The sequence below is a fragment of the Eulemur rufifrons genome, chromosome 2, assembly GCF_041146395.1.
Source record: "Eulemur rufifrons isolate Redbay chromosome 2, OSU_ERuf_1, whole genome shotgun sequence".
NCBI lineage: Eukaryota > Metazoa > Chordata > Mammalia > Primates > Lemuridae > Eulemur > Eulemur rufifrons.
In genome coordinates this window covers 67,985,344-68,012,733 of record NC_090984.1, presented here as the reverse complement: position 1 = coordinate 68,012,733, position 27,390 = coordinate 67,985,344, and the positions used below count along the sequence as shown (strand labels likewise).

The 27,390-nt window shown below is 36.9% G+C and overlaps 1 protein-coding gene across 1 annotated transcript in view; it reads right to left on the bottom strand.

The window, feature by feature from the left end:
* The window catches only part of AKAP6 (A-kinase anchoring protein 6), a 354,014-nt gene that overhangs the window by 95,218 nt on the left and 231,406 nt on the right, over positions 1-27,390 (bottom strand). Inside the window, exon 8 of the mRNA XM_069464086.1 lies at positions 23,808-23,928. Coding sequence (XP_069320187.1) covers positions 23,808-23,928 — 121 coding nt within the window. The remainder of the gene's footprint in view (positions 1-23,807; positions 23,929-27,390) is intronic.

Sequence of the window (27,390 nt, the reverse complement as noted above, 5' to 3'; positions counted from 1 at the left end):
TTTTTGTTTATTTTGGGTGCTTGCCCATATTTATGAGACAGATATTTTAAGAATATAAATTTTAGAGATTTTAGGCTTTAAGCCTTAAGCACTATTGCCCCAGCCTCAGAAAGCCTGACTATCATTTCAATGGATTGTTCTGTTTTTGTTCTCTGATGGCAAGCCCATGGGGAAAGTTAGTAATGTTACTTCTGTCTTACAGATTAAAAATTGATACATAGAAGCTAAGTGACTTGCCCAAGGTCAGTAAGATAGTGCTAAAATCCAGAAATAGAATTTCAGGAGGAATATCAGCTTAGCTTGCTAAATCATACTATTGCTCTTGAAAATGCATCTTTAGATCTCAGTCCAGAAGCCTGAGGGAATTGATATACCCAGAGAGTATAATGTAAATAAGGTCAAGATTGTCATTCAAAGAGACTCTGGAGTGGCCAAAACACACTTAAGAACCCCCCACTGATAACTCTATGGCCAGATTCATTTTGGTGTGGATTTATCCTCCAAAACTCCATAGATTGCACTTTTATTTTTATTTTTTTAGAGACATGGTCTTGCTATGTTGCCCAGGTTGGTGTTGAACTCCTCAAGTGATCCTCCCACTTTGGCTTCCCCAAGTGCTGGAATTACAGGCATGAGCCACCACACCCAGCCAAAAAACTCCATAGATTTTTAACAGCATGAGGTTGAGGCTAAAAGGGCAGATTGGAGCGTTCTCATTGATAGTCAAGACTGTCACTTGGAGGGATGACGGCTCACAGTTTAAAGAAACTCTAGGGTACAAGTGGAAATTTACTGGTATAAACTAAGACCATAAAGAACAAACTTTGGTTATGATAACTGCTTCTGAGCGTGTTTTCTAGCTATGTATAGGAGTACCCTATAAGCATGCAGGGAAGTTTATTAGAACAGTTCCATCACATAGAATGTGTGTGTGTGTGTATTTGTGTGTATGTGTGTGTGCATCTAATCACAAGAGACATGAGTGATAAACCTAAGGTGGAGCAAGAAGCAAAGATGTGAAGAACAAAATGAAGAAATGCATAGATGTATGAAGAAAAAGTAATGAGTAAATAGGGAAAATTACAAAGGTTTAGCCAGACAGGGGAAACAATTACTAGTCTACAAAGAATAAATCATAAAAAACTACATAAAAATAAACAGCACTGCCTAAAAGGAAGGAAATTACAGCTAGAGAGGTCTTCAGTGAATGACTTCCCTAAAATAATAACATGAAAAAATATGATGACGATGACTTAAAAATTTGCATAAGGGCTAAATAAATTCATTAAGAAGAGATTGGAATCAAATGAAGCAGAAGTACAAGAATGTGGTCATTTAACACAGCTTACAGCCACAACAATGGATAACTTTTAAAGAAGAAATAGGTGTTAAAACTTGTGATTTTGAGATTTTACCCCAAGCACCATTGATAGGAAACCCCTTCACTGAGCACCACCAGTCCCATAACTGTTACTTCTGCTTTTGTTCTGTTGGTGGCTGCCATATGATCCAAGGGAAGTAATTTCATACTTCCATGGTCATCCCATCTGCAAAACAGGGACAAAGATATACCTGACACTTATCTAAGAAGTAAATAGAACATGTTAGTAAGAAATTTTAGATCTCTATGTAAAATGAATCATTAATAAAAAGTCTTTGATTTTAATACACATGACTTTTGTAATAAGATTTTTTGGTTTATTTGCAAGCAAGACTGTAAATTTCCCATTGTGGTTTTTTTTTATCTGTCTTAGAAATAATGTATTGTAACTACTGTCTGGCTACATTAGAGAGTAAAATAAGTCACATTAGGGTGAACTTACTAGAAAGGTAAACTATATATATATATATATTCAATTCCCATCTTTTAGAAAATACATCAACAAAGTGTTACTATTTTTTTTTGACCCTTAATGAAGGGAGGAGGGAACATGTTGATACTATCCAGTAATACTACTCTTAAAACCTATATAACACATAAGCATTTAATCACTTACTATATTATTGATTCTATGAACATGGTAACAGAAAAGGACCCATACCTAACATTTTAATTTCTAAATCAATGAGATTCAAGGAGATTGATTTAAAAAAAGAAAAAATTAAAATATATGCCTGGATTCAGACTGCCCATGTTCAAACTTCGTTTGTATTGCTTACTGTGTACTTGCCTGTGCATCACTTGCTCATCTGGTGCTAATATTAATATTTACTTCATAAGGTCACTATGAGGATTGAATGAACTAATATATGCAAAGATCCTAGAACAATTCCTATTATATAATAAGTAGTATATACAAATGTTTGTTCAAACATTTTTTAGCATGCAAAGTTGTATACTAAGAAAATATGACCTTTAGCATAACTTTTTCATCTCTTTTATGCCACCGGTTTGTATATTTGTATGTATAACTTCTCTTCACTAAATGAAACATTGAATCTAAGAATCAATACATAACAATGAAAAAAAAAACTTGCCTTTTATTGACTTTCATTGAACTCATGGGATAAAAGTTATTATGATTTGTCAATGGTTTTTTATTCTCTCCAGTATGTCTTCGTGGTTTTAGCAAAGTCCTAGCAACAGGTCAAGCTAATTTCCAGATCTGAGATTTTTTTTTTTCCCTTCATTGCATGCCTCTGCAATGCACCTATCTCCATGACACTTATTTAATTTTTATCCATCAAGGTCCAGTTTCAGTATCATTTTTTACATAAAGACTTTCTAAAAAGATAAGCACTTATTTTTCATACCACATGAATTTGGTATCTGTGCTGTTATTTCATGTTTTTTTGGTTTTACTTTTCTAAATGGCTTATAATTCACTTACAGAAAAGAATAATCTCCCTTTTTATTTGGTTTTCCATAGCATATCATAATATCTAACCAATGCTTATTGCCACATCCTCATATAGTCACTAATGAAACATAATTCCTTATTCTTTTTTTAAAAAAGTAAAGGTGGAATTATCAGACTATTAATTCCTAATATATGTACTAGGACATATGAACTATGTAATTTTCAAAATATATGTGAGAAAATAAGAGATTAAGGTAGAAAATATCTTTGTGCTTAGGCATACAGAAAGTAATACAAATTTCATAAATTGTTAGTTGGGTTTGATACCAATTAGTGCAGTTTGCAAAGTAGAAAAACTTGTAATCAATTTTTCCCCAAGCAAATATGAATCTGACTTCAACCATACACCTCTCCAGAGAAGTAGCCTCAGTAGGGAATTTGAAATTAGACTGATTGCCTGTCACTAGGTCTCCCAGGGTAGACTTTGAATTCAAATGTGAGCCTGTTCTTTACCAAAATGCCTTAGGGACCATTTAGGTCCTTTCCTCATAGACAGCTAAATGCCTTTAGCTGTATTTGCTATGACATCCAATGTGACAATTCAAATATTGTATAATCCAGCAATGTGTGTACCACAATACAAGCAGAAGATTATGAACAGGTTGCTCATATGATATGAAATGATCCATTCTCAATGGAAATATAAGTGAATATATCTGTTTTATGCTGTGAAAAAAAATTGAGGAGCATTTGGTAATTAAGCCTAAAGAAAAAGATAGAAAAATTAAAATACATAGAAAATAAGACATTAAAGAGAAAGCTGAACTTCCATGATAGAACGAGGAAAAGATACTGTAAAGAATCCAAATGAATAGTTATATCTACCACTGAATAAAAGTAAAATAGAAAGGACAGCATCTAAGAAGTTCTATAAAATACGTATTTATAACACTACTTGAAACAGACAAAAAATATTGTGGCATTTAGGAACTACACACTTTTTTTTCTTTTTTTGAGACAGGGTCTCAGTCTGCTGTCTCAGCTAGAGTGCAGTAGCATCACCACAGCACACTGCAACCTCTAACTCCCGGGCTCAAAAGCCATCCTCCTGCCTCAACCTCCTAAGTGGCCGGGACTATAAGTGTGTACCACCACACCCAGCTAATTTTTCTATTTTTTGTAGAGACAGAGTCTTGTTCATGCTCAGGCTGTTCTCGAACTCCTGACTTCCAGCAATTGTCCGGCCTTGGCCTCCCAAAGTGCTAGGATAATAGGCATGAGCCACCCCGCCCAGCTTTAGGAACTACACACTCCTTATGGTAGTTAAAAAAAAAATACAGGCATACCTCATTTTATTGAGCTTCACAGATACTGTAATTTTTATAAACTGAAGGTTTGTGGTAACCTTGCATGAAGCAAGTCTATTGGCACCATTTTTCCAACAGCAAGTGCTCACTTCATGTCTCTGTGTCACATTTTGGTAATTCACACAATATTCAAACTTTTTCATTATTATTATCATTTTTATACAGGGTCTCACTTTATTGCCCTGGTAGAGTGCAGTGGTGTCATCATAGCTCACTGTATCCTCAAACGCCTAGGCTCAAATGATCCTCCTTGCTTCAGTCTCCTGAGTAGTTGGGAATACAGGCATGTGCCACCATGCCCAGCTAATTTTTCTATTTTTTTGTAGAGATGGGGCTTCTTTCTTGCTCAGGCTGGTCTTGAATTCCTGGGTTCAAGCAATCCTCCTGCCTTAGCCTCCCAAAGTGCTAGCACTACAGGGGTAAGCCAGCAGGCCTGGCCTTTCATTATCATTATATCTGTTATGGTGATCTGTGATCAGTGATTACTGATGTTAATACTGTAATTGTTTTGGGGTGCCACAAAGCACACCCATATAAGACAGGAACTTAACCCATAAATGTGTGTGTTCTTACTGCTTCACCAATCAGCAGTTCTCCCATCTCTCTCCCTTTCCTTGGATCTCCCTAGTCCCTGAGACTCAACTGACATTGAAATTAGGCCAATTAATCACCCCACAATGGCCTCTAAGTGTTCAAATGAAAGGATAGCCTCAGGTTTTTCACTTTAAATCAAATGCTAGAAATCATTAAGTTTAGTGAGGAAGGCTTGTTGAAAGCTGAGATAGGCCAAAAGCTAGGCCTCTTGCACCACTTAGCCAAGTTGTGAATGCAAAGGAAAAGTTCTTGAAGGAAAATAAAAGTGTTACTTCAATGAATACACAAATGATAAGAAAATGAAACAGCCTTACTACTGATAGGGAGAAAGTTTGAGTGGTCTGGATAGAAGATCAAAACTGTCACAACATTCCCTTAAGCCAAAGTCTAATACAGAGCAAGGCCCTAACTCTCTTCAATTCTTTTATGGCTGAGGGAGCTACAGAAGAAAATTTGGAAGCTGGCAGAGGTTGGTTCACGAGGTTTAAGGAAAGATACCATCTCTATAACATAAAAGTACAAGATGAAGTAGCCAGTGCTGATGTACAAACTACAGTAAGTTATTCAGAAGATATGGCTAGGATCATTGATGAAAGTGGCTACATTAAATAATAGATTTGCAATGTAGACAAAACAGCCTTCTATTGGAAGAAGATGTCATCTAGGACTTTGCTAGCTTGAGAGAAGTCAATGCCTGGCTTCAAAGCTTCAAAGGACAGGCCAACTCTCTTGTTAGGGGCTAATGCAGCTGGTGACTTTAAGTTGAAGCCAATGCCCCCTAACCATTCCAAAAATCTAGGGTCCTTAATAATCATGCTAAATCTATTCTGTCTGTGCTCTATAAATAGAACAACAAAGTCTGGACAACAGCACATCTGTAAACCATGTTTACAGCATGGTTTACTAAATATTTCAAACCCACTGTTGAGACCTACTGCTCAGATAAAAAAAAAGTTCCTTTCAAAATGTTACTGCTCACTGACAATGTACCTGGTTATCCAAGAGCTCCAGTGGAGATGTAGAAGGACATTAATGTTATTTTCATGCCTGCTAACACAACATCCATTCTGCAGCCCATGGATCAAGGAGTAATTTTGACTTTCAAGTCTTGTTATTTAAGAAATACCTTTTGTAAGGCTACAGCTGCCATAGATAGTGATTCTTCTGAGGGATCTGGGCAAAGTAAATTGAAAACTTTCTGGAAAGGATTTATCATTCTAGATACCATTAAGAACATTTGTGATTCATGAGAGGAGGTCAAAATATCAACATTAAAGGAGTATGGAAGTTGATTCCAATTCTCATGGATAACTTGGAGGGGTTCAAGACTTCAGTGGAGTAAGTAACTGCAGATGTGGTGGGAACAACAAGAGAACTGGGACTAAAAGTGGAACCTAAAGATATGAACACATTGCTGCAATCTCATGATAAAACTTGAACAGATGAGGAGTGTCTTCTTATAGAACAGCAAAGAAAGTGGCTTCTTGAGATTGAACCTATTCCTGGTGAAGATGCTGTAAACAGTGTTGAAATGACAACAAAGGATTTAGAATATTCTATAAACTTAGGTGATAAAGCAGTGGCAGGATTTGAGAGGATTGTCTCTAATTTTGAAAGTTCTACTGTAGGTAAAATGCTACCAAACAGCATCACATGCTACAGAGAAATCATGGAAGGAAGAGTCAATCAAGACATAAATTTCAGTGTTGTCTTATTTTAAGAAATTGCCGCAACCACTCCAACCTTCAGCAACCATTACCCTGATCAAGTCAGCAGCCATCAACACAGAGGCAAGACTCTCCACCACCAAAAAGATTATGACTCTTTGAAGGATTAAATGATCATTAGCATTTTTTAGCAATAAAGTGTTTTTAAATTAGGGTAAATACATTTTTTAGACATAATGCTATTGCACACTTAACCGACTAATATAAACACAACTTTTGTATGCATTGAGAAACCAAAAACTCTGAGTACTTCACTTTATTGCCATAATCATGTTACTGTAGTGGTCTAGAACTGAACCCACAGTATCTCTGAGGTATCCCTGTATTATGTTTACCCATGAGTTTGTTCTGTTAGCTTTTGAAGTTGAGTTGTAAAATTCTGATTCTGCCACATTGCTTATAGGCAAAGTCAATTACTAATTGAAGTAATCTTTGATTCTTTTCACCAAAGACAGAATATTGAAGTTGGAATGGACCCTAGGGACACTCAGTCCATCCCCCTCACTTTATAGATGAAGAAAATGAGACCTGAGAGGATAAGCATAATTGCCCAAGGGGAATCTGGCCTCCTTCTCCAGGGCTTTATCACATGGTTTCTCAATCTTCCTTTGCTAACACTGGTCTTTAGTAAAGCTTAAAAATAAGATCAAAGAAAACTCAAAAGGGGATCTATAGAATAAAATAACATAAACTAGGGCACTGAGATGAGGTCCACCCATTCCCTTCAAGAGAAATTAACATGGAGATCTACGCCCCAGTGGCCTTTGTCTTTTCCTGAGAAAGCTTTAATATCAGTTAACTCTGTGTACATACGAGAGTGGGACTGAGTCATGGTAGTTCTATTAGAGTGACAACTAAGCTTCTATTAAAAATCTGATTTGGTGTATGTGCATGTGTATGTACAAGTATGCATTTAAATATTTTTATTTTATTTTTACTGTTTTTTTTTTTAACTGTTTCTAACTCTGATCTAGAATTCATTTTCTAAAAAGGTCAATGTGAAAGTATTTTCAGGGCCAAAAATGAAATGTAGGGTTCACAGAGCAAGTTCAGAGCAGTCAAGTAGCCAGAGAAGTGCCATAAAGAGCACAGTAACAGTCAAAGTTGGAAGTGTATAAGATCCTCTTTTTTTTTTTCCTTTGGGTCCCACAAGCACACTAGAGCATAGGAGGCCACCTGGTGGTGAAATGAACCAATTAACCATTTAATGTTACACTGAAAAGCAACAGAACAGGAGAGTTTGGATTGTTACAATAGGAAAACTAACAGATATTATTGCAACATAGCGGACAGAAAACTGAACTGGGAAATCATTCAAGTCTGTACAATAATGTATATTCCTAAAGCGTTGCCATAAATATTATTATTTATACTAGGGATTGGCAAACTTTTTCTGTGAAGAACCAGATAGTAAACTATGTCGACCATATGGTCACTGTTCAAATACTCAATTCTACTACTGTAGTGTAAAAGCAGCCATAGATACTATATAAATGAATGTGCCTGGCTGTGTTCCAATAAAACTTTATTTAAAAAATGGGCTGTGGGCGGGATTTGACCTGTAGGCCATAGTTTGTCAACCCCTGATTCTGTACTATGTATTGAACTCATACTATTTACCAAGCACCAGGTGAACCCCTTACATACATTATCTCATTGAATCCTTACAACAGCCTTTCAAGGTGGGTGTTATTATCCCCATTTCATAGGTTTGGAAACTGAAGCTTAAAATGTTTAAATAATTTGGTGGAAAATGCACTAAACTCCTTCTACCTTAGAAATGCCTTGTGTAGCCTCATGACCATGTTTTTCTCTGTGATTGGACATACTTGTTCTGACCCTCTCTCCCATTTATCTTGCAGAGGCTGCTTTTGGTTTTCCCTCCATGGAAACTTTGCTCCTGTTTCTCCACCTCATGTTCTCTTGAAATGTTGTTTGTATCTTACCATCTCTTTCTCCATCACTTCTTTTATGTTTAAAAACTTTATGTCAGTTTTTATAACAACAGATGTAAGCAAGCATGAAAAAGAGACAAAAGCAATGTATTAAAAATAGCCACATATACAACAATAAGCCAAGGAAATTGTCATACTGTGTATGCTCCAAATGGAATGTAAGCCAAAAACACGACACTCACTCTTACATAAATAATATATTATGTATCCACTGGGAGAAGCAGCAGCTCTGTCCCTGAATGGAAAGAGGATTTTCTTGGTCCATTTTTATGTCATTTTCTTTTTCTTTTTAAACTCTATTTTTTTAAGGTATACACTATAAGTCATACCATTTCAGACAGGCCACATTCCTCTTCCAAACCATCCATGAACTATTTTATTAACTGTTAATAAGAGAGAGTTGAAAAACCTGCTGGAGAAATCCATGGAGCTTGTTAAAGCCCCTCAAATATATGGATTTACCAGCAGTCTCTCAATATTAGCATATTTTTTCTTACAAAAGAGGATGGAAGTGGTTTCAGATGGAATATAGACAAAACTGAAATAAATGACTTTAAAAAATTTTAACTTGAAAAGAAAACTGCAAAAGCTTGAGAAATATGACTTATAGAAAACAGAAGAGGTTTAATTACAGAGCATGAATTCTCGCTGATTTGATAATTAAACCTAACAACAGAGGGGATTTACACTAGATATAAGAAGACTTTGGGGGTAGGGAAAGTTGTTAAACATTTTAACGGGAGGTGGTGGAATTCCCTCTGGAAAGATCTTTAATGGAGGACAAATTCTCTCCTATCTGGAATGGATAAAAAAACAATCCTTGAAAGAGAGGGAACGAAATGAAGGTCCTTTTGAGGTCACTTGCAGTCCTGAAACTCCAATGAAATTCTCACTTTCCACTGAACTAAATAACTATACAAAACCTCTAAGAGATTAACTTTGGAATATTCAGGAGAAAACAGTCATTAAGCAGGTGATTCAATTCAGAAAGTATTTAATTGAGTGCCAAATATCATCTAGCCCGGGGGAGATGTCCACCCCAGCAGGGCACAGGTCTGAGCAGCAGTGTGGACAACAGACAGGGAACACAATTATTCACTTCAGTTAAAAATTAAAAAAAAAAAAAAAAAAAAAAAAATCTTTGTGCTCCAATCAGCTTTCTGGAACTGTTTCCTGAACTTGGTGAGCTCAAAACTCCCAAAAGAGCTGGCTGTCACATGAGATTTCTGGCAGTACTCATGGTATCCCTGGATCTTTTTGTAAACAGAAAAGGCTTCTGACAGTGTTTCCATACTTTATTTCTTTTTCTAACCCAAACTTGGACGGATAGAGCTGCATGAAATTATCATCAAAACATAGATTATAAGATGCTAGCCAAATTTAAATTCTTTTGCTAAATTTCCATGTTGTAGAAAAAGATTTCAATTAGCTCAACCCTGGAGATTCATTTATACTTAGTTTAGTGAACATGAGGATCTTTGCTTGTGGTTTGTAAGACAACCATTGTTTCACAGAATGGGTCTTCAGTACCACAATTCAGTACCACCAGGCAGATGAGAATGAGGAAGAGGAGAGAAAAATCATACAGACAGGAATGTTTATCATGCATATTTTTAAACCTCAGTGTGTCGCAGCTGAAGAAAGCTGAGGAGGAAAGATAAAGTTCAGTAGGAGGACAGTAAACCCAAAAGGATATCAAGGTGGACAAAAATAGGGCCAAGAAATGAATTCATCAGAAGTATTTATCAAATTGTAATTTTAAGTGGTACATCTTTTAACCTTTTCTTAAAATTTAAAAATCATTAAAGTTCACAACCACTAAGTAAAAAATATTATAAATGACCATATACAAAGATTTTTTTTAATTATGAATGGTGTACAACATTTTAAAAATCAAAGTGTAGAGAAAAGTTTCAAAAGTATGTTTCAGCCCTCTTCTCGTATTATAGCAGTGAAATTTAATTTTAAAGTTTTCATATTCTGAATTTAGTTAGCTACGGCTTTGGGAAGATGGGTCACTCTTTTAGACTCTCTCTCTCCTCTTTCCCTCTCATTATGATGGACTTGGATTAAAGAGCCAGCCCATGTCCAAGTCCCTTATTATTTTTCTTACCCCCTTCATAATTACATTTTTAGAAACACACACTCATCTGAAGTCATACATAATTTTCGGCAATGAATGTGTCGATAAACTCTCCTGCCAACTATGGTACAAGAAAAATTGTGCCAATATACCTACCATTTCTAATGACTGTTCATGTTCACCTATTGTTTGATTTTTAGATTTTACATTTGCATGGTATATGTTATCCTCATATGCATAAATAATCATTCTGGTGTGTATCCGAATAATCAAAAACACATCAGAGAATAGTATGGTCTGAGAGGCTGGTGACTAGCCAAAGAATTATGGTGAGTAGTTGTGCATTTTTGTACCATTTATGTCTCAGACATGGGTGTTTTTGTCCTTCCCTTTCTCTCTCCCTCTTTCTTTCCCTACCACTTTCTCTTTCTCCCTGATATCAACTTGGCCAACGCTGAGTACTCTTAGTATTAAGAACCGTATTTATTGCATTTTGGTTTTATAAGAAGAGAGATTTTTATTTTTGTTTTATATACAATATGGAAGACCACAAAGCTTTAGACTTAATTATCACAGCATGAAAATAGAATTGTTTTCTTGAAAAAGTAATGAATTGATAGCATAGTTCTGATTAATAAAGTTTAATTAAATTATTGAATAAGCTGTGTTGGAAATATGTTTTTCAACGTATATTTATTGAGTTTCTATTATGTGCCAGGCATTGGAGATATATTAATAAACAATCAATAAACAGACATGAATCCTGCCCTTCTATAGGAGAATCTTATAAAAATTATAATAATTCATTCTTAAATTTGGTCTACAGAGTTGAAATCTACCATCATTATTTAAAAATATGCATTTAATTAATAACCAAGTACTCACAGCTAAATTATCCTCAAAGAGGGCTTTCTCAGGGAAACACTTGTCAGTGTTGAAAGGGATAATACTACTGTAATGAAGGTAGAAAAATCCAATATGCCAAGATTTATAATCTAGAGACGTGCTCCAGACTGAAACTTGGCACATTTGAAGGAATTTTATATAGTTATTTATATACGTATGATTTAAATGTCTTAGGACTAAAAGCATCCTGGTTCAAGGAATCTGGCTTCATCCAAATTCAATCCTGATGAAAGATTTTTTTTTAATTAAATAAATACATTGTGTGTATATATGCACACACATAAATGTATGTGCATAAATACATTTCTGTATGTGAAACTCTTCCATAAACTTCCCAGTTTTCATTAGCTAGAATGAGATGACAAGGGGAATATAAAAAAATCACAAATTTTCTTTATGCAAATGTCTGTAAACATATAGAATCAATTACTTAGGAAAACAGCTGAAATAGTAAGTTCAGATGAGTTTTAGGAGGGTATAGATATCCTTCTGGAGAAAAGCTAGAGCTCTGTGGTTCAAGAAAGTTTAGAAGTAAAATAGAAATCAACCCAAAAGCAATAAGGATATAAGTCTGATTTGTTCTTTCCTAGCTTTAGAAAAAGAAAAAATATGTATATATACACACACACATACACACATTTATATTTACATAAGTATGTGTGTGCAAGTGTGTCTGTGTGTTTTGTGTCTTATGTAAATAAACCAAGGTTCAGCAGGAAGACCACTCCTTCCCTCTTACCTTACCCCAGTGTGCCTCATTAGGGATAGAGTGTTGTGGAAGTGCCTAGTTTAAGAATGTATGAGCTTCACAAATGTCCACATTATGAAAAATATGCTTAGGAATGCCCTTGTTTCTGAACACTGAAATTGCTTCCTCAACAGGACTGGAAAATGATTTTTCTGCAAATGATATTCCTATGGAGTATCTCTCCATGGGGACCCTTCTTCAGTAACTTCCTTTGGCAATAACAGGATCCATGAGGTGGAATCCTCCTAGGGCAATTCTGCCTCTAGTGCATCACCCAAAAAGCATAAATATTTTCAGCCTTAGCTTTCCCAAATCTGACAAAATACAGGAGGCCCCAGTAAGGCTCAACATGGCAACACTTACCCAGGATGCTGAGGTGCTTAACAAAGTGTGGGAGCTTTCACAGAATAGTCTGATGATTAGCTAAAGAGCCAACCCAAGTCCATGATGTTTTTTTTGCAGATGTACCATTAACATTTCTTTCTCTTTTCCATAGTAAAGAAATATTTAAGAGGTGGCTACTCCATTAGTCTAAGTCCTGCAGTGAGGACAATGCCAAGTAGAGCCAATAGCCAATCTGTGATACACATGTATTATAGTATGCATGAAAAATAAACCTTTCCAGTTTTAAGCCTCTGAGATTTGGGGATTGGTTGTTTTCTCAGCATATCCTAGCCTAATTTGATTAAGAAACAAGTTCTGTATCTTTTAAGCTAGCCACTTAACCTCTCTGGGTCTTAGGCTCAGCGTGTATGAAATAGAGAAAATAATCATTGTGAGCATTAAATAAGATAATGTGAATAGGGTACTGATATAATCAAATAGTAAGATTTGACTAATATTAGTCAAATATCTACTACTAATATCTCTCTCCCTTCATCCTACTCCCACCCCACACCACGCAAACACACATGCACATACAGAATTACACTTCCCTTTTTATCAAATGGTGAAGGAGACAGTATCTGGCTTTGGTCCCTTATCTGGATTTCTTCTCTCTACCCACTCCCTTTCCTTCCCAATGCCCTTCCATTTAAGGTAGATGTTAAAAATGGCATTTAATTCAATATTATTTGCCCCCCCCCCCCAGAATATCTGCATCTGGTAGAGTGCATTCTTTTTTAACTCCCAAAAATGTATCTTAAGAATGGAATTAAAGGAATTATGAATAGTTAATAATAGAGACAGCTGGGTTGGGGAATTCCTAATATTCTAAAAATGATGTTCCTTGGACAACCACAAATCTAGCTCCTTCTAAACTTAAACATGGTTATGGGGTAAGGACAAAAAATGCTGAGTTTATGTGTGGACGCACTGTGGCCGAGCTTTTCCTCGTGGTGTTCACCACCTATTCTGAGTAGGTACAAGGACTTCTTTTGAAATAACGAAAACATTATTTAGATACTTTCTAGCCTTACTTTTCTGCTTTAGGAATACATGAATGAAATTCTAATAAATTGTAAAAACTAGAATGATAATAAAGACAAAATATTTAGATTCAATAGCATATATATCTTATATACTTCATTATGGTTAGAATTATGACTACCAATGACTTCCTGATAAAATTACATGGAATATTAAGCCTAACATTTATCCTTTTTATAAAAATTTCCATTTGTCAATGATAATACTGGTTTTTATCTTTAAACTTTGGTACTCTTTATTTAAAAAAAAAAAATCAATTATCTCCAAGTCATACCATCATTGTCTGTGAAGTTTAGTCACACATCTATATTTTTTCACAGCTTCAAACCAGATTAGCTCCAGTATGAATATAACCACTAAAGATAAGTAACTTAAAAATAGGAAATGCTAAAAAGTAGGTGAGAGACATTTCCATGAAGTCATTGACCTGAAACATATACATATTATTATGTAGTTCAGGAGCCAAAGATAGCAGTGAACCAAATGCCCTTTCTTACTAGGAATTTAAATGTTCTTTTAATTTATTTTATAGAAACCAGAAAGGAATTTACAAATATCTGGGGTTAAAGCCAAAGCTTTCAGCTTAACAAAGGAGGGAACACTGCACATTCCCATCTAATTAAGTAAAAATCATTTTTCAAAAAATTAAATTTTCTGTAATTTAATCCAAAATTTTATTAGCAAACTCTAATGATTATCCTGATTGCAATTAATAAAATCTCCCAAACAGGTCAACTCATTTAAGTGCTATCTGTAATCATTTGGATTTTAACATGATGGTTACTACTTATTACCCTGAAACGAAGCAGCACAATGAGATATTGATTACTTTTAACCTTTAGATCCAAAGATTCAAGAAAGGTCAGAGGAGGGGAACACCCTACCTCTCTTGGCTGGCAAAGGGATTGCCTTCAGGAGAATTCAAATGATTCCCATTGGCTAAGTAGATACAAGATTATTCTCTGAGCTGACAAGAAATGATGATGCTTTTAAAAATAACACTCACCACATATTTAGTGAATGTTGCATTTATATAACCAATGGCCTCAGAGGTGCTTCACATCACAGAAAGTCTCAGGTTGTTAACCCTTTACCAAGTTTTGTTTGTGGAAGCATCTTTAATGAAATGAGATAGTAAATGTAGTAGCTTTCATTGCAGAAAAAAAAAAAAATCTCATTAAACTAAGATCTCTTGGTAGGTTCTAAAAGGCTGAATACAATTATTGACCAATGGCATTTCTTTTGGTTTTCTTTTTCCATGACAGCATTTATAAACATTTTTCACATTTGTGCCACTAAAAAGCAATGAGTTCTAGGTAGGGTCCAGCAGAATTATAGGCAAGAGAAACTTAACTGTTATGTGTTAGATTAATTTGCAGAACACTTGGCATTATTATTGCCAAGTCGTCAAATTATTCCAAGTTGTTCCGGAAGGTTGTTATTAATAGTATGTTTTCTGAGGAAAGTTCTGTCTACTTTTGGAACTGCATTTCTGTTGCCAAGGAAACTCCTTTAAGCACAGTTTTCTAGGAGCACACTGCTCCTTTTGTTTGCCAGTGTCCTATTCATATCATCTAAGTAAGCGTTTTACATGCTCCAGCCTTCAGTCCCAAATGTTGAAGTTTTAGCCCATTTAAGTTGCTTTTCAAACATAGCTAATGCCTGCTATGATTTCCCTCACTCCCTTTCTTCCCCCCTCCAGTTCTCCCCTCTCCATCCAAACCCCTTCTCTCCCACCTTCTTCCCACTCTCCCATCAGTATGTCCAACTCTTACTATTCAACATTTATTTTTTTAAACAGTTGCATTACGGCAGATAGTTTTCACAAGTTTTTGATAAATTAACTTTAATTTGAATAATAATTCCATAGGTTGTAGCATTAGTCCTTCAAGTGTTAATTATCTTTTCACTCTAAAATTAATGTAGTCATTTCCTACTGACTCCTCTACCCCATTTATTGAAGTGCTAAGGAAAACATGTCATTGAGTCCGGAGCCAGCCCTGTTGTTGTGATTAAGCGTGGTCACATGGCCCATCTCTGCCAAAAGGAGGGCCCTGAGAAAAGGTGACAAAGACAGTGATTTCCTGTCAGCAAAGAGTACGACAGGGCTGTCTAGAAGTGATGCAAATGAGGGGAACTTTCCCCACGGCTTGTTTGATCCACTCTAGGCCAGAGCGGGCCAGGCCAGGGAGAGAGGGAGCAGCACAATGCCTCAGAGGCCAGCCCAGAGAGCCAACACACCTTCCGGACAGTAGCTCACCCACTAGAGACAAAAACTGCTGGCGGGGCTACCCCTCCTTGCCCCTCCACACACAGAGCCAACTATTTCTTGGCACCCTATTCTCTTTCTCTTTAACATCTTTTTTTTTTTTTCTTTTTAAAACAGTGATTCAAGTAGGAATTATAGGCTCCAGCATGAACAGTGTCTCATACACTGCTCAGAAACCACATTCATCTACTTTTTCTTCTCCTGAACATTTTCAGGATGAGTTTGGTCCTCTCTCAAAAAGAAGAGGAAAAAAAAGAAAAAGAAAAAAAATATATTCAAGTATTCATAGCAAATACTGATTCATCAAAGCTCAAATTAATATGACAGTTAATCTAAGGACTTTTCGAACTTTAATGAAAATGGAACAACAAATTCATTTTTAGATAAGCAGTGGAGACAGCCGAGGTTTTTCCATTCTGTTCACTTTAAAAATGACTAGATAATGTTATTTGAAATATTATAATGATTTTAAGCATATTCTTCTTATCTTAATGGAGTTTTAATCTAACATACAATTAAGCTATACAATTAATCTACCAGGAAAGAGGTAAAAAATTATCATTAAGTTCTTGTGCCTGATATATTTGGTACATTTTTACCTTGACTGCTTCAATAACTAGTAATTTGTTTCATTTTGAACAATCAAGGTAGAGATGTAAAACTCGGTACTAAAATCCCAGTATAAGGCTTAATTAACAAAATTTAATTTTTTGACATGTACTTCTATTCTACACACCAACATGTTAAAGTTCTTTTTTTTTTTTTTTTTTTAAAAAAAAAAAGCTAAAAAAGCTATTTTAAGTCTAGCTACTTGACCTGGACTATGACCTTACCTAGCATTACATTTTTCGGAGCTCAAGTTCAGTCATAAGGATTATCAAGCCACATGTGAAATTATTTAGACAAATCTGATCCAGAACAAAATAAAAGAGATCTATTCAGAGGATTGAAATTTGTGAATTTATAAAATATAGGAATAGCACGATTAATCTGTTTTCTATGATCAGTTCATATTTATGACAACATCATTTTGGCAGCAATAGTTATAAAAATAAGTCAACTATGTCCCATGTTTCTTCTTTTACTCTATGTTTCTTATTCATCAGAATTTCTAATCCTATTCCATACACATTTGTTTTAAAAGTTATAATGCTTGTCTTGTAACACACACACAAATTCTCTAGAGTACCAGTTTTCCCTGTTCCTTTAAAATTTACCCTTTTCTCTGTTATTTGTTTTTTTTTTCTAAACCAATTCTTTCATTGTTGTTTGTATTTTTTTTTTTTTTTTTTTTTTAGCATTCTCTTATCTATTCATCCTCCCATGACTTTTTTTTTTTTTAGACAAAGTCTCGCTTTGTTGCCCGGGCTAGAGTGAGTGCCATGGCGTCACCCTAGCTCACAGCAACCTCAAACTCCTGGGCTTAAGCGATCCTTCTGTCTCAGCCTCCCAAGTAGCTGGGACGACAGGCATGCGCCACCATGCCCGGCTAATTGTTTCTATATATATTTTAGTAGGCCAGATCATTTCTTTCTATTTTTAGTAGAGACAGGTGGGGATGGGGGGGTGGGTCTCGCTCTTGCTCAGGCTGGTCTCGAACTCCTGACCTCAGGAGATCCTCCTGCCTCGGAGTCCCAGAGGCTAGGATTACAGGCATGAGCCACCTCGCCCGGCTTATTGGGTAGGTTTTTACTCTTCCACCACTTCCACCACTTTCACCGCCTCCCCACTTCTTTATTTACAATGACTTGGCCAGGCACAGTGGCTCACGCCTGTAATCCTAGCACTCTGGGAGGCCGAGGTGGGTGGATCACTCGCTCGAGGTCAGGAGTTCGAGACCAGCCTGAGCAAGAGTGAGGACCACCCCCCCCCCGTCTCTACTAAAAATAGAAAGAAATGATCTGGCCAACTAAAATATATATAGAAAAAAATTAGCTGGGCATGGTGGCGCATGCCTGTCGTCCCAGCTACTCGGGAGGCTGAGGCAGGAGGATTGGTTGAGCCCAGGAGTTTGAGGTTGCTGTGAGCTAGGCTGATGCCACGGCACTCACTCTAGCCTGGGCAACAAAGCAAGACTCTGTCTCAAAAAAAAAAAAAAAAAAAAATATATATATATATATATATATTTACAATGACTTTTACTTCTCTCTGTGTCCACTGATTAATTCCAAATTATTAGGGAGTACATGCGGTATTTGTTTTACCATTCCTGAGATACTTCACTTAGGATGGTGGTCTCTATCCAAATTGCTGCAAAAGACATTAATTCATTTCTTTTTGTGGCTGAGTAGTACCTAGATATCACATTTTGTTAATCCATTCATTAATTGATGGTACTTAGATTGATTCCACATCTTTGCAATTATGAATTGTGCTGCAATAAACATTCAATTGCAGGTGTCTTTTTGATAAAATGGCTTCTTTTCCTTTGGGCAAATACCTAGCAGTAGGATTGCTGGATCGAAAAGTAGGTCTACTTTTAGTTCTTTGAGGAACCTCCATACTGTTTTCCATAGAGGTTGTACTAATTTTCATACCCATGATTTTAATTTATTCCCTTGCTCTTCTTTGTTTTTATCAAACTTTGTATTTTAACTGTTTTATTTTTTAAAAAGTGCTCATATTTCTCTCTCATTTTTCTAATAATCTCCAATTATTGCCGATATATAATATTGATGTCCTTTCTTATTGATCCCACTTAGCCAAACTATTATGAAAAGGAGCCACCTTTTGGTGAGAGCTGTCTCTAAACATTACCTGGCAATAGAGCCAGAGAAAAATAAATAATTCACTTGTTGGAAGTATTATGGTTAGAAATTTGCTTTTAAGAAATATTATGGTTAGAAATGTCTTTACCATACCATTCTAAGCCATCATATAAAAAATCCTAAAAAGAAAATATTTTCATATCTAAGCATCAAAATAAATTTCATTTCTTCAAAGAAAATATGTTTTTTTTTTCATGGAAAGTGCAAATTTTGCAAATGAGCGCATTTCTCTCTTTACTTTCACTACTAGGAAACTCAAACTAAAATTTTGGGATCATCATTAGTAACTGCATAACACTTTACAGTCTATCTGCAGGCATATTAACTCTTCTCACAGAAGAGTTTTGTTTCATTTTCCCTGGTTCTGTTTTATATTTGTAATTTTAAAATATTTTTATTATTTCATGTTGGTTCTTATTAACAACCTCAAATTCATAGCAGGGTAAAAATGTAATTGATCTATTTAATAACCATTATATTATTATGCAAAATGAACGTCCTTTTCATTCTACACACAGGACGTGTTTATATAATATTTATACCAATGGAGAAAGATACAGGAAACTTGCATTTTCCTCACAAAAACCAGAACCATATGATAACAAATCTTCAAAATTAAATATAAAATATTCAGTGTAAGTTAACTGAAAGTATAAAGGTCTTAGTTGAAGTGTGTACTTATTTCACACAGTTTTTAAACTGGAAGGCTCATTTTTAACCCCTTAGAAATCATATATAAGTAATATGTTGCTTAACAACAGGAATATGTTCTGAGAAATGCAGTACTGGGTGATTTTGTCATTGTACGAACATCACAGGGTGTATTTACATAAACCTAGAGGATTTAGCCTACTACATACCTAGGCTATATGGTACAGCCTATTGCTTCTAGGCTACAGACCTTTGTAGCATGTTACTGTACTGAATATTGCAGGCAATTGTAAAATAATGGTAAGCATTACCATTACTGTAACACCTAAACATAGAAAATGTATAGTAAAAATATGGTATTATAATCTTATAGGATAACTGTTACATATGCAGCCTATCATTGACCAAAACATTGCTATGCGGTGCATGACTATAATATTTTATTGATGAGGAGCAACTAAGCTATTCACTTAAGGAAAAGATCTATAAATGTGGTGTTTTAGTGAGCTTTATACTATCTGAAAATAACTTTTGTTCAATTATAACAATAATCACCTGCCTGCAACTTTTGAATTTGGCCCTTGAAATTAACCCTTGGACACTGGAACCCCACACCAACCTAGCATCGCTAGGAGCTCTGTCATCTGCGCTCCCTAGGTAGCAGAGATCTGGCAGTACTTTGTGCATAGATAAGGAGCCCCTAACAAGGCACACCCTCACAGTACTTCAAAGTCAGCGGTAACTGCTGGGGAGGACAGGACAGTAGCAACACCAGCAGCCTGAGCCACACCTCTCACATTTGTTAAAATGCTTCCAGATCATTCTGTCTATAAAATTTACAGGATGGAGGAGGAGGTGTCTTGACCTTCCCCGAGCCTAAGAATAATGCCACCTTTGATCTGTAGAAATGAAAAAAATGGAGCTTTTCCTTCGCAAGTGGGTTTTAAATATTTCTCCATTAATAGTTAATGCACATGCAGACCAGCAGAGTGACAGTTCCCTGTGATTATGAATTCTGGCTGCATAACTCCAGTCCAAATAGGAGCTGAACTTTCAAAATCATAGTGGTTATTTTTGACAAATTAAATTGTCCTACTTAGGAAGGTAGGAGGAATGAAGAGAAAGAAAGTGATGGAGTGGGAGAAAATCCTCCTTGGAGGTAATTCTCAGATTGAGGAAGAAAAAATGAGAAAGGACTACATTTGTGTTTTCTAGGGTGATGATACTGCCAATGTTTATTTAAAAAATAGGTACAGAAGGTCTCTATTCAGAGGTAGGGCAAGACAGAAGGAGAAAGGAGAGACATTGGGAGTATGACTCACTGTCTCAAAATAAGGAAGAAAGCATATTGAAGGGAATGGGTAGTCCTTAATACGAATTAGGTTGCTCTTAAGACTCTGCAGTTTAAAATTAATTAAAAAAAGGTCTTAAATTTCTAACAATATGAAAATAACAAGAAATGATTTAAATAGAAAATCCACTTTATAGCCCATGGTAGTATTAAGGTTTCTAAATTATGTCAGGTGTCTCAATGCATTCTTTGGCTGTTAAATCCAATTCTTTGCCTTTATAAGTTCCTTGTGTGCTTTGCTGGCTTTGAGTAATCAAAATATCACAATAGGTGCCCCCCTCAGGAGATCTGCTGAGTAAACAATCTGGGGTATTTATCTGTAGTTTCATATCTAGGAGTTAAGGCCAAGCGATTTTCTAGTGGAGAAGAGAATATAAAAATAGATAGGTAAAGTAAAGAAAGTAGTGCCTAATGTTGAAAATGCTAAATAAGCTTAACTCTCACTGACTACCAAATTACTAGATTTTCTCCAACCCAACATTTCCAAATGTGTAGTTAGTTTGGTATCAACCATGTAAGGTGCTTGTTCAACAATATATAGAGCACAAGAACAAGGCATTGTTCTTGGTATTCTACAAGTATTTTAAGAAATAAAGATGATATAGATAGGTTGAGGTGGACTAGAAATGTGAAATGGCTTGGGGGTCCTGTTGAATTGTTATAACTGGGGAACATGAATAGTAAATCTCCTGTAGTGCAAGGGATAGTCCCACAAGCTAACAAAAAATTGTGTTGTTCGAAATATCAATAGTGCTCTTTGTAAGAAATGTTAATAAAACATTGGTCTATTTGGGGGCCAATAAATATAAAGATTAGAAATTATTAAGGTGTCTCAAATTATATTTAAAGTCTAGGAAGGCCTGGGGACCAACTGAGAAACTTTACTTTTTCAGGGATTCCTATGATCAATACTCTACAAATCGCTCTTCCCCCAATGCATGATTTCAGTTGATTCCTGGAAAAGAAGATTAGAACAAAGGAATAGGATATTGAAAATGTTGACCTAACCTGGAAATCCCTGGGCATTCTTGGGGAAGACCTGAAATTAACTCTCCCCCATCAGTTTTTCTAGTTCAGGAACCACCCCAAGTTCTAAATGACTTCTTAGTCAATATCCTCAGGTTTGTTTTACAGGATTCCAAACCTCTGGAATAATTTGGGGGGATACATAAAGAAAGACCCTATAGACCTGTGGCATTTACTCTTGGTTTCAAACTCAATCTTTAATTTTGCTTATAAGCCAAATGCAAAGTTAGTGCTAGTCTAATGAGTGGAGCTATGCTGAGCTCCTAAAAGCAAAAGAATGGTGACAGGACATGAGTCACAGATGAAAAACCACAGTACAGAAAATGTTTGGAAAAATACTATAACTCAGAAGTACTGAGTGGGTGGCATAATGGCCTTCAATGTGCCAGAATGGGAATTCTCAGGCAAAGCACTTACAAGGAAACCACAAGAAAAGGAGACTGCACTTTTTGTTCGATGATTTCCTATTAATTGTGATGTAAATTATATGGATGTGATTTTGACAAAGAATAGCACTGTTTCTGAAAAAAATAGTGGCCTATGTGCAAAATACAAAATGTATCCAAAAGAAAAAAAATATTATTTGGTATCATGAGTGCAATAAAGTCTGAGATAATGGTTTAAGATTAGGTAACTATTTATATTTATTTTTCCTATTTGGCTCAATTTTTAATGCTTAAGTCTGAAGAATAAAATATTTTTCTATCACTAATTAATATAGACTTGCAGGCATTTTTCTTATGTAATTCCTGATCCTGACATAAAATGTGAAATCACCTAGCTTTGGTTACATTAGATTGAGACTGTTACTATAACAATATATATGCTATAAGATATATTGGATAGCTTTGTTGCTGATGTGGACAGCTATCCATACAGGAAACAGCTAAAAGTCAACAAATTCAATTAATGTTGGGCTGAATTTTTAGAGAGTAAAGTGTCCCCATTTGTTGAGTCCCTGGGGAGCTTATATCTTCTCTTACTAAGAAGATTCCCAGGGGACAGTAATTAAAGTCAACCACATCCTTAGAAAGTACAAATATCTCTCTTTATAGGGGAGTCAAAAGTTAAAATTATTTATTAAAGAAAAGTAACTTAAAATGATAAAATTGGAGAAGGAAGAAGACAACTTTTATTTGACCTTGAATGTACTTCTTATTCTGTAAGAAATTTTAAAAAACTAGAGGGTAGTTGTTTCTTGTCATTATACTGTTGCTGATTCTGTGGTTAGTTATTAATTTTATTTTTTATGATTTGCAATCTGCTCTTTGAAATATGCCATATGCTCAAAGCAATTCAAGGATGACAACTGTCAGAATTACTCCAATAAAAATTGCCTAAATGAGGAAGATTTACTGCAGTCTGATATTTCAGTGGAAAGTCCCTCTTCCCTCCCTGACAGCTTTTTCAGGCACTGTGAATCTTGCAACCATTTTTTCATTCAAAATCACGATTGTTTTATAAGAACTTCTAAGACTATTGAAGTAGAATTGGTAAAACACACTAGGTTAAGGGTGAATTAGCAGACATGAAAAACAATATAGATAGTCATTAGATGGATTGTCTGCAATCAGTATGAGTTCCCAGCCAGTTTTCTTAAATCACATGCAAATGTATTGACTTAATATGACAATGTCTGCTCTATGTATCACTAATAAACATTAAATTGGGTGAGCCTTATAACCTGGCAGCAGCAAGCCAAACCGAAGGCAAATTTCTTTTTTCTCTGGGAAGATCTGAGGGGTGGATAGAATCCACCTGAGTGCTCCAATCACAACACATTCTGTTAAATGTTACCAGTCCATTTATCCTTTGTTTTGTTTCAGTCTATTTATTAATGCAGTTTCATTTATTGCTATTCATCTTGAAGATAAATCTTTGTCGTTCTATAGAATTACACCAAATAGAATGTGATAAAGGGAACTTTCTTGCAATTATGATGTCGGTGCAGCCTGTCAGCACACAAGGGATGGAAATGAGTTTGGGGACAGGGAAGGGAATTCTAATAGACACCATGATACATACAATGAACAAAAAGATATCCTGAGAGAGAGAGAGAGAGAGAGAGAGAGAGACTTGTCAGGCTAATCAGATCTTCCACAGCAAGGTAAAGGCAGGAAGGGTAGCTCTAACCTTGTAAAGATGCTGCTGCTGCTCCTCTGACATCATCAGGTCATGGCTGTCCATCACGAGGGACTCCATGTCAATCAGCCAATCCCAGAGCTCCTGATATTCTGAATCAAAGTCCAGAAGCCTAAAGATAAGGCACAAAATGTAGTATGTATAAATACAGCATAGTAGTTAAAACCTCATATTAGAATAATATATTCTTGAAAACCCACAATGTTCTTAGAGATAACTATGAAAAGAGAAGGGGAAAATGCTCTCTGTTGTTACACAGTGGGCAAAATAGGAACCAAGCCTGTAACACAGTCACCTCTTAGATTTTGAAAACATAACATGCAGTTCCAGTGCTCATATTTCCATTTGCTAACCCTTTCTGAGGATTTGCAGCACTTGAACAAAATGACCACTACTATGTCCTTGAAAAAGGGCATTGTCATTTGACAGATTAAGAGATATGGACAGTTAATAACTTGTAGAAAGTTACATGGTCCAGAATTTTGGGGAAGAACAGTACCCTCAAAATTTGAGCCCCTTTCTCATCTACTAGATTTTTCATAGGTATTATACTCCAATAGATTTATGATTAAGAATACTAATTTGGAAGATGGTGGACAAGAAAAACCGCCAACCAGAGTGTCTCTGCAAGAAAGACAGATTTTAGATGAAAGTGAAAAAAAACAAACAGGCAGACAAACATAGATCGGATGAGGGTCAGAAGGAAGGGTACCTGAAACTACAGTAGAGTCCACAGGAAGAGTGTGTGGAGCAGAACTGAAAGGAGAAAGGCATCAGCAGGGTCTAAAGCCTGAGAGGCTTAGAGATCAGCAACAAGGGTAGGTAGAGTGGTTAAATTTCCCCTCCCTTGCATCCCAGACTGCTGGTGGGCTCCTGAGCTGCTGGAGAGACCTGCCAACACCAGGCCAGAGGTGCCTGCTGCCAGTGAGCGGTAAGCCTCTTGCAGACAGGGCATCAGGCTCCCAGCTCCCTCCCACCTCACAGACCCGTGCTGATTGGCAGGTGCCATATTGCTTCATTCTCCCCTTCCCCTCTCCTACCAGCAGCTGCTGAGAGAGACAATTTAGCCACCACCTGGAGGCATCCTCGGGGAACAGGATCTTTCCTTTTGAGGCCCTGTAGTGGACTGAGGGGTACTCGGACTGTGAGCTCCCAATCTGCTAGCCCTCCCAAGTACTGCTTGCCTAGTGACTCCAGCAGAGCAGGGCAAATCCCAAGGCAGAGAGACATTGATCCAGCTAGGGCACCTCGTGGGTGACTTGAGACCAGCACTCTTCTCCCTGGCAGGGTCAGGGATTGATCTCCAGGGCCCAGGGGCAGGCCTACAGGCCAGATCCTGTACACCCAGGTCTCGATTGCACTGCCCAGGGACACAGAAGAGATATTTGTGAACTAGTCTACTGAGATGTGTGTGCCTTCAGGAGCAGATCAGAGCGCGTCCTAGCTACATCATGCTTGAGGGGCAACCCTCCTCCCACAGGAAGGCCATGCTTCCAGCTCAGGCTGTGATCCTGGGCAGGGAACCTCCCAGCTTGCATCACAGTCAGGGGAGATCTGTTGGCTTGAGGTCCTGCCTACTGGCAGAGGTCTGGGAGAAACAGAGGAATAGGGAAGGGTGGAAAGGAGTGAGGCCTGCTCCAGACTGTGGGTCTCAGACAGCCTCACTTCCACAGGCAGATTTTTGGCTGAGTGGGGCCATTTCAGTCCCTCCCTGGCCACTTTGCCCAGAATCAGAGAACAAACCTTTGACCCCTGCTAACAGCATTTATGGAGCTTGAGGGCAGTTTCACCCAACCCATCCCTGCCCAGCCTCACTCCTCCACCTCCCCCTGCTGAGGTGGAGAATAAGAACACACCTGGAAGTTCCAGGACCCCACCAACCACCTAAGGCACTAGAGTGCCTCTCCAGAGGAATGAGAGCTGGTTACAGGACCCAAAACAACACTGCACTTGCTCCTCCCAGAAAGAGCCACCTACTGACAAGGAGGTCAATTTGCACACCCTTTTACTGCATTTACTGACTCATGATTTGGGGTATGGTCGAATTGCACCCACAAACACCACCTACTGGCTCAGAGACTAAACTGAGCATGTCACTATCTAAATGAAAATCTAAAGGTAAGAAGCAAAAGCTGATAAAGATGGGAAGGAATCAGTGAAAGAACTCTGGAAGTATGAAGAATCAAACTGAAATAACACCCGCAAAGGGGAATACTAGCTCTCTACCAATGGATGTCAACCAAATTCAGAACATTAAAATGACAGAAGAAGAATTTTGAACATGCATTGTAAGAAAACTCAATGATATGCAAGGGAAAATGGATACCCAACACAAAGAAACCACACACACACAAAAAAAAATCCAGGACTTGGAAGAAAAATTCGCTAAAGAAATTGAAATAGTATGGCCGGGCGCGGTGGCTCACGCCTGTAATCCTAGCACTCTGGGAGGCCGAGGCGGGTGGATTGCTCGAGGTCAGGAGTTCGAGACCAGCCTGAGCAAGAGTGAGACCCTGTCTCTACTAAAAATAGAAAGAAATTATATGGATAACTAAAATATATATGTATACAAAAAATTAGCCGGGCATGGTGGCGCATGCCTGTAGTCCCAGCTGCTCGGGAGGCTGAGGCAGTAGGATCGCTTAAGCCCAGGAGTTTGAGGTTGCTGTGAGCTAGACTGACGCCATGGCACTCACTCTAGCCTGGGCAACAGAGTGAGATTCTGTCTCAAAAAAAAAAAAAAAAAAGAAAAGAAATTGAAATAGTAAAGATAAATCAAACAGAACTTCTGGAAATGAAGAATTTATTCAAGGAATTACAAAAACATAGTGGAAATCCTTAAGAATAGGGTAGATCAAACAGAAGAAAGAATCTCAGGGATTGAAGATAACACCTTTCAATTAAATAAGTCAGTTGCAGAGATAGAGCAGAGGAATAAGAAAAAAGAGCAAAGCCTATGAGAAATGTGGGATTATGTGAAGAGGCTTAATGTGAGAATCACAGGCATCCCTGAGGGTGAAGAAGAAAATACACAAGGATTGGATAAACTATCTGAGGATATAATGGAGGAAAATTTCCCTGGCCTTGCTAAAAATCTAGATATCCAGGTACAAGAAGCTCAAAGGACTCCTGGGAGATCCATTGCAAACAGGAAGACACCACAACACATAGTCCTCAGATTGGCCAAAATAAACATGAAAGAGGCCCTCCTACAAGCCGTAAGGTGAAACAAGCAGGTAACCTACAAAGGACAAAATATCAGACTAACTGTAGACTTCTCAACTGAGACCTTACAATCCTGAAGAGACTAAAGCCCCATTCTCACTCTTCTCAAACAGAATAATGCCCAGCCTAGAATCTCATACCCTGCAAAACTAAGTTTCTTATACAAAGGAAAGACCTTCTCAGATAAGCAAAGACTGAGGGAATTCATCAAGACAAGACCTGCCCTCTAGGAAGTACTCAGAACAGTGTTACACATGGATCAGCACAATTAACACTAACCAATGTAAAATCAACCAAAAGCTAAAGGTCAAAGGCCAGATATATAATGGCTCAAGAGAGAAAACACAGC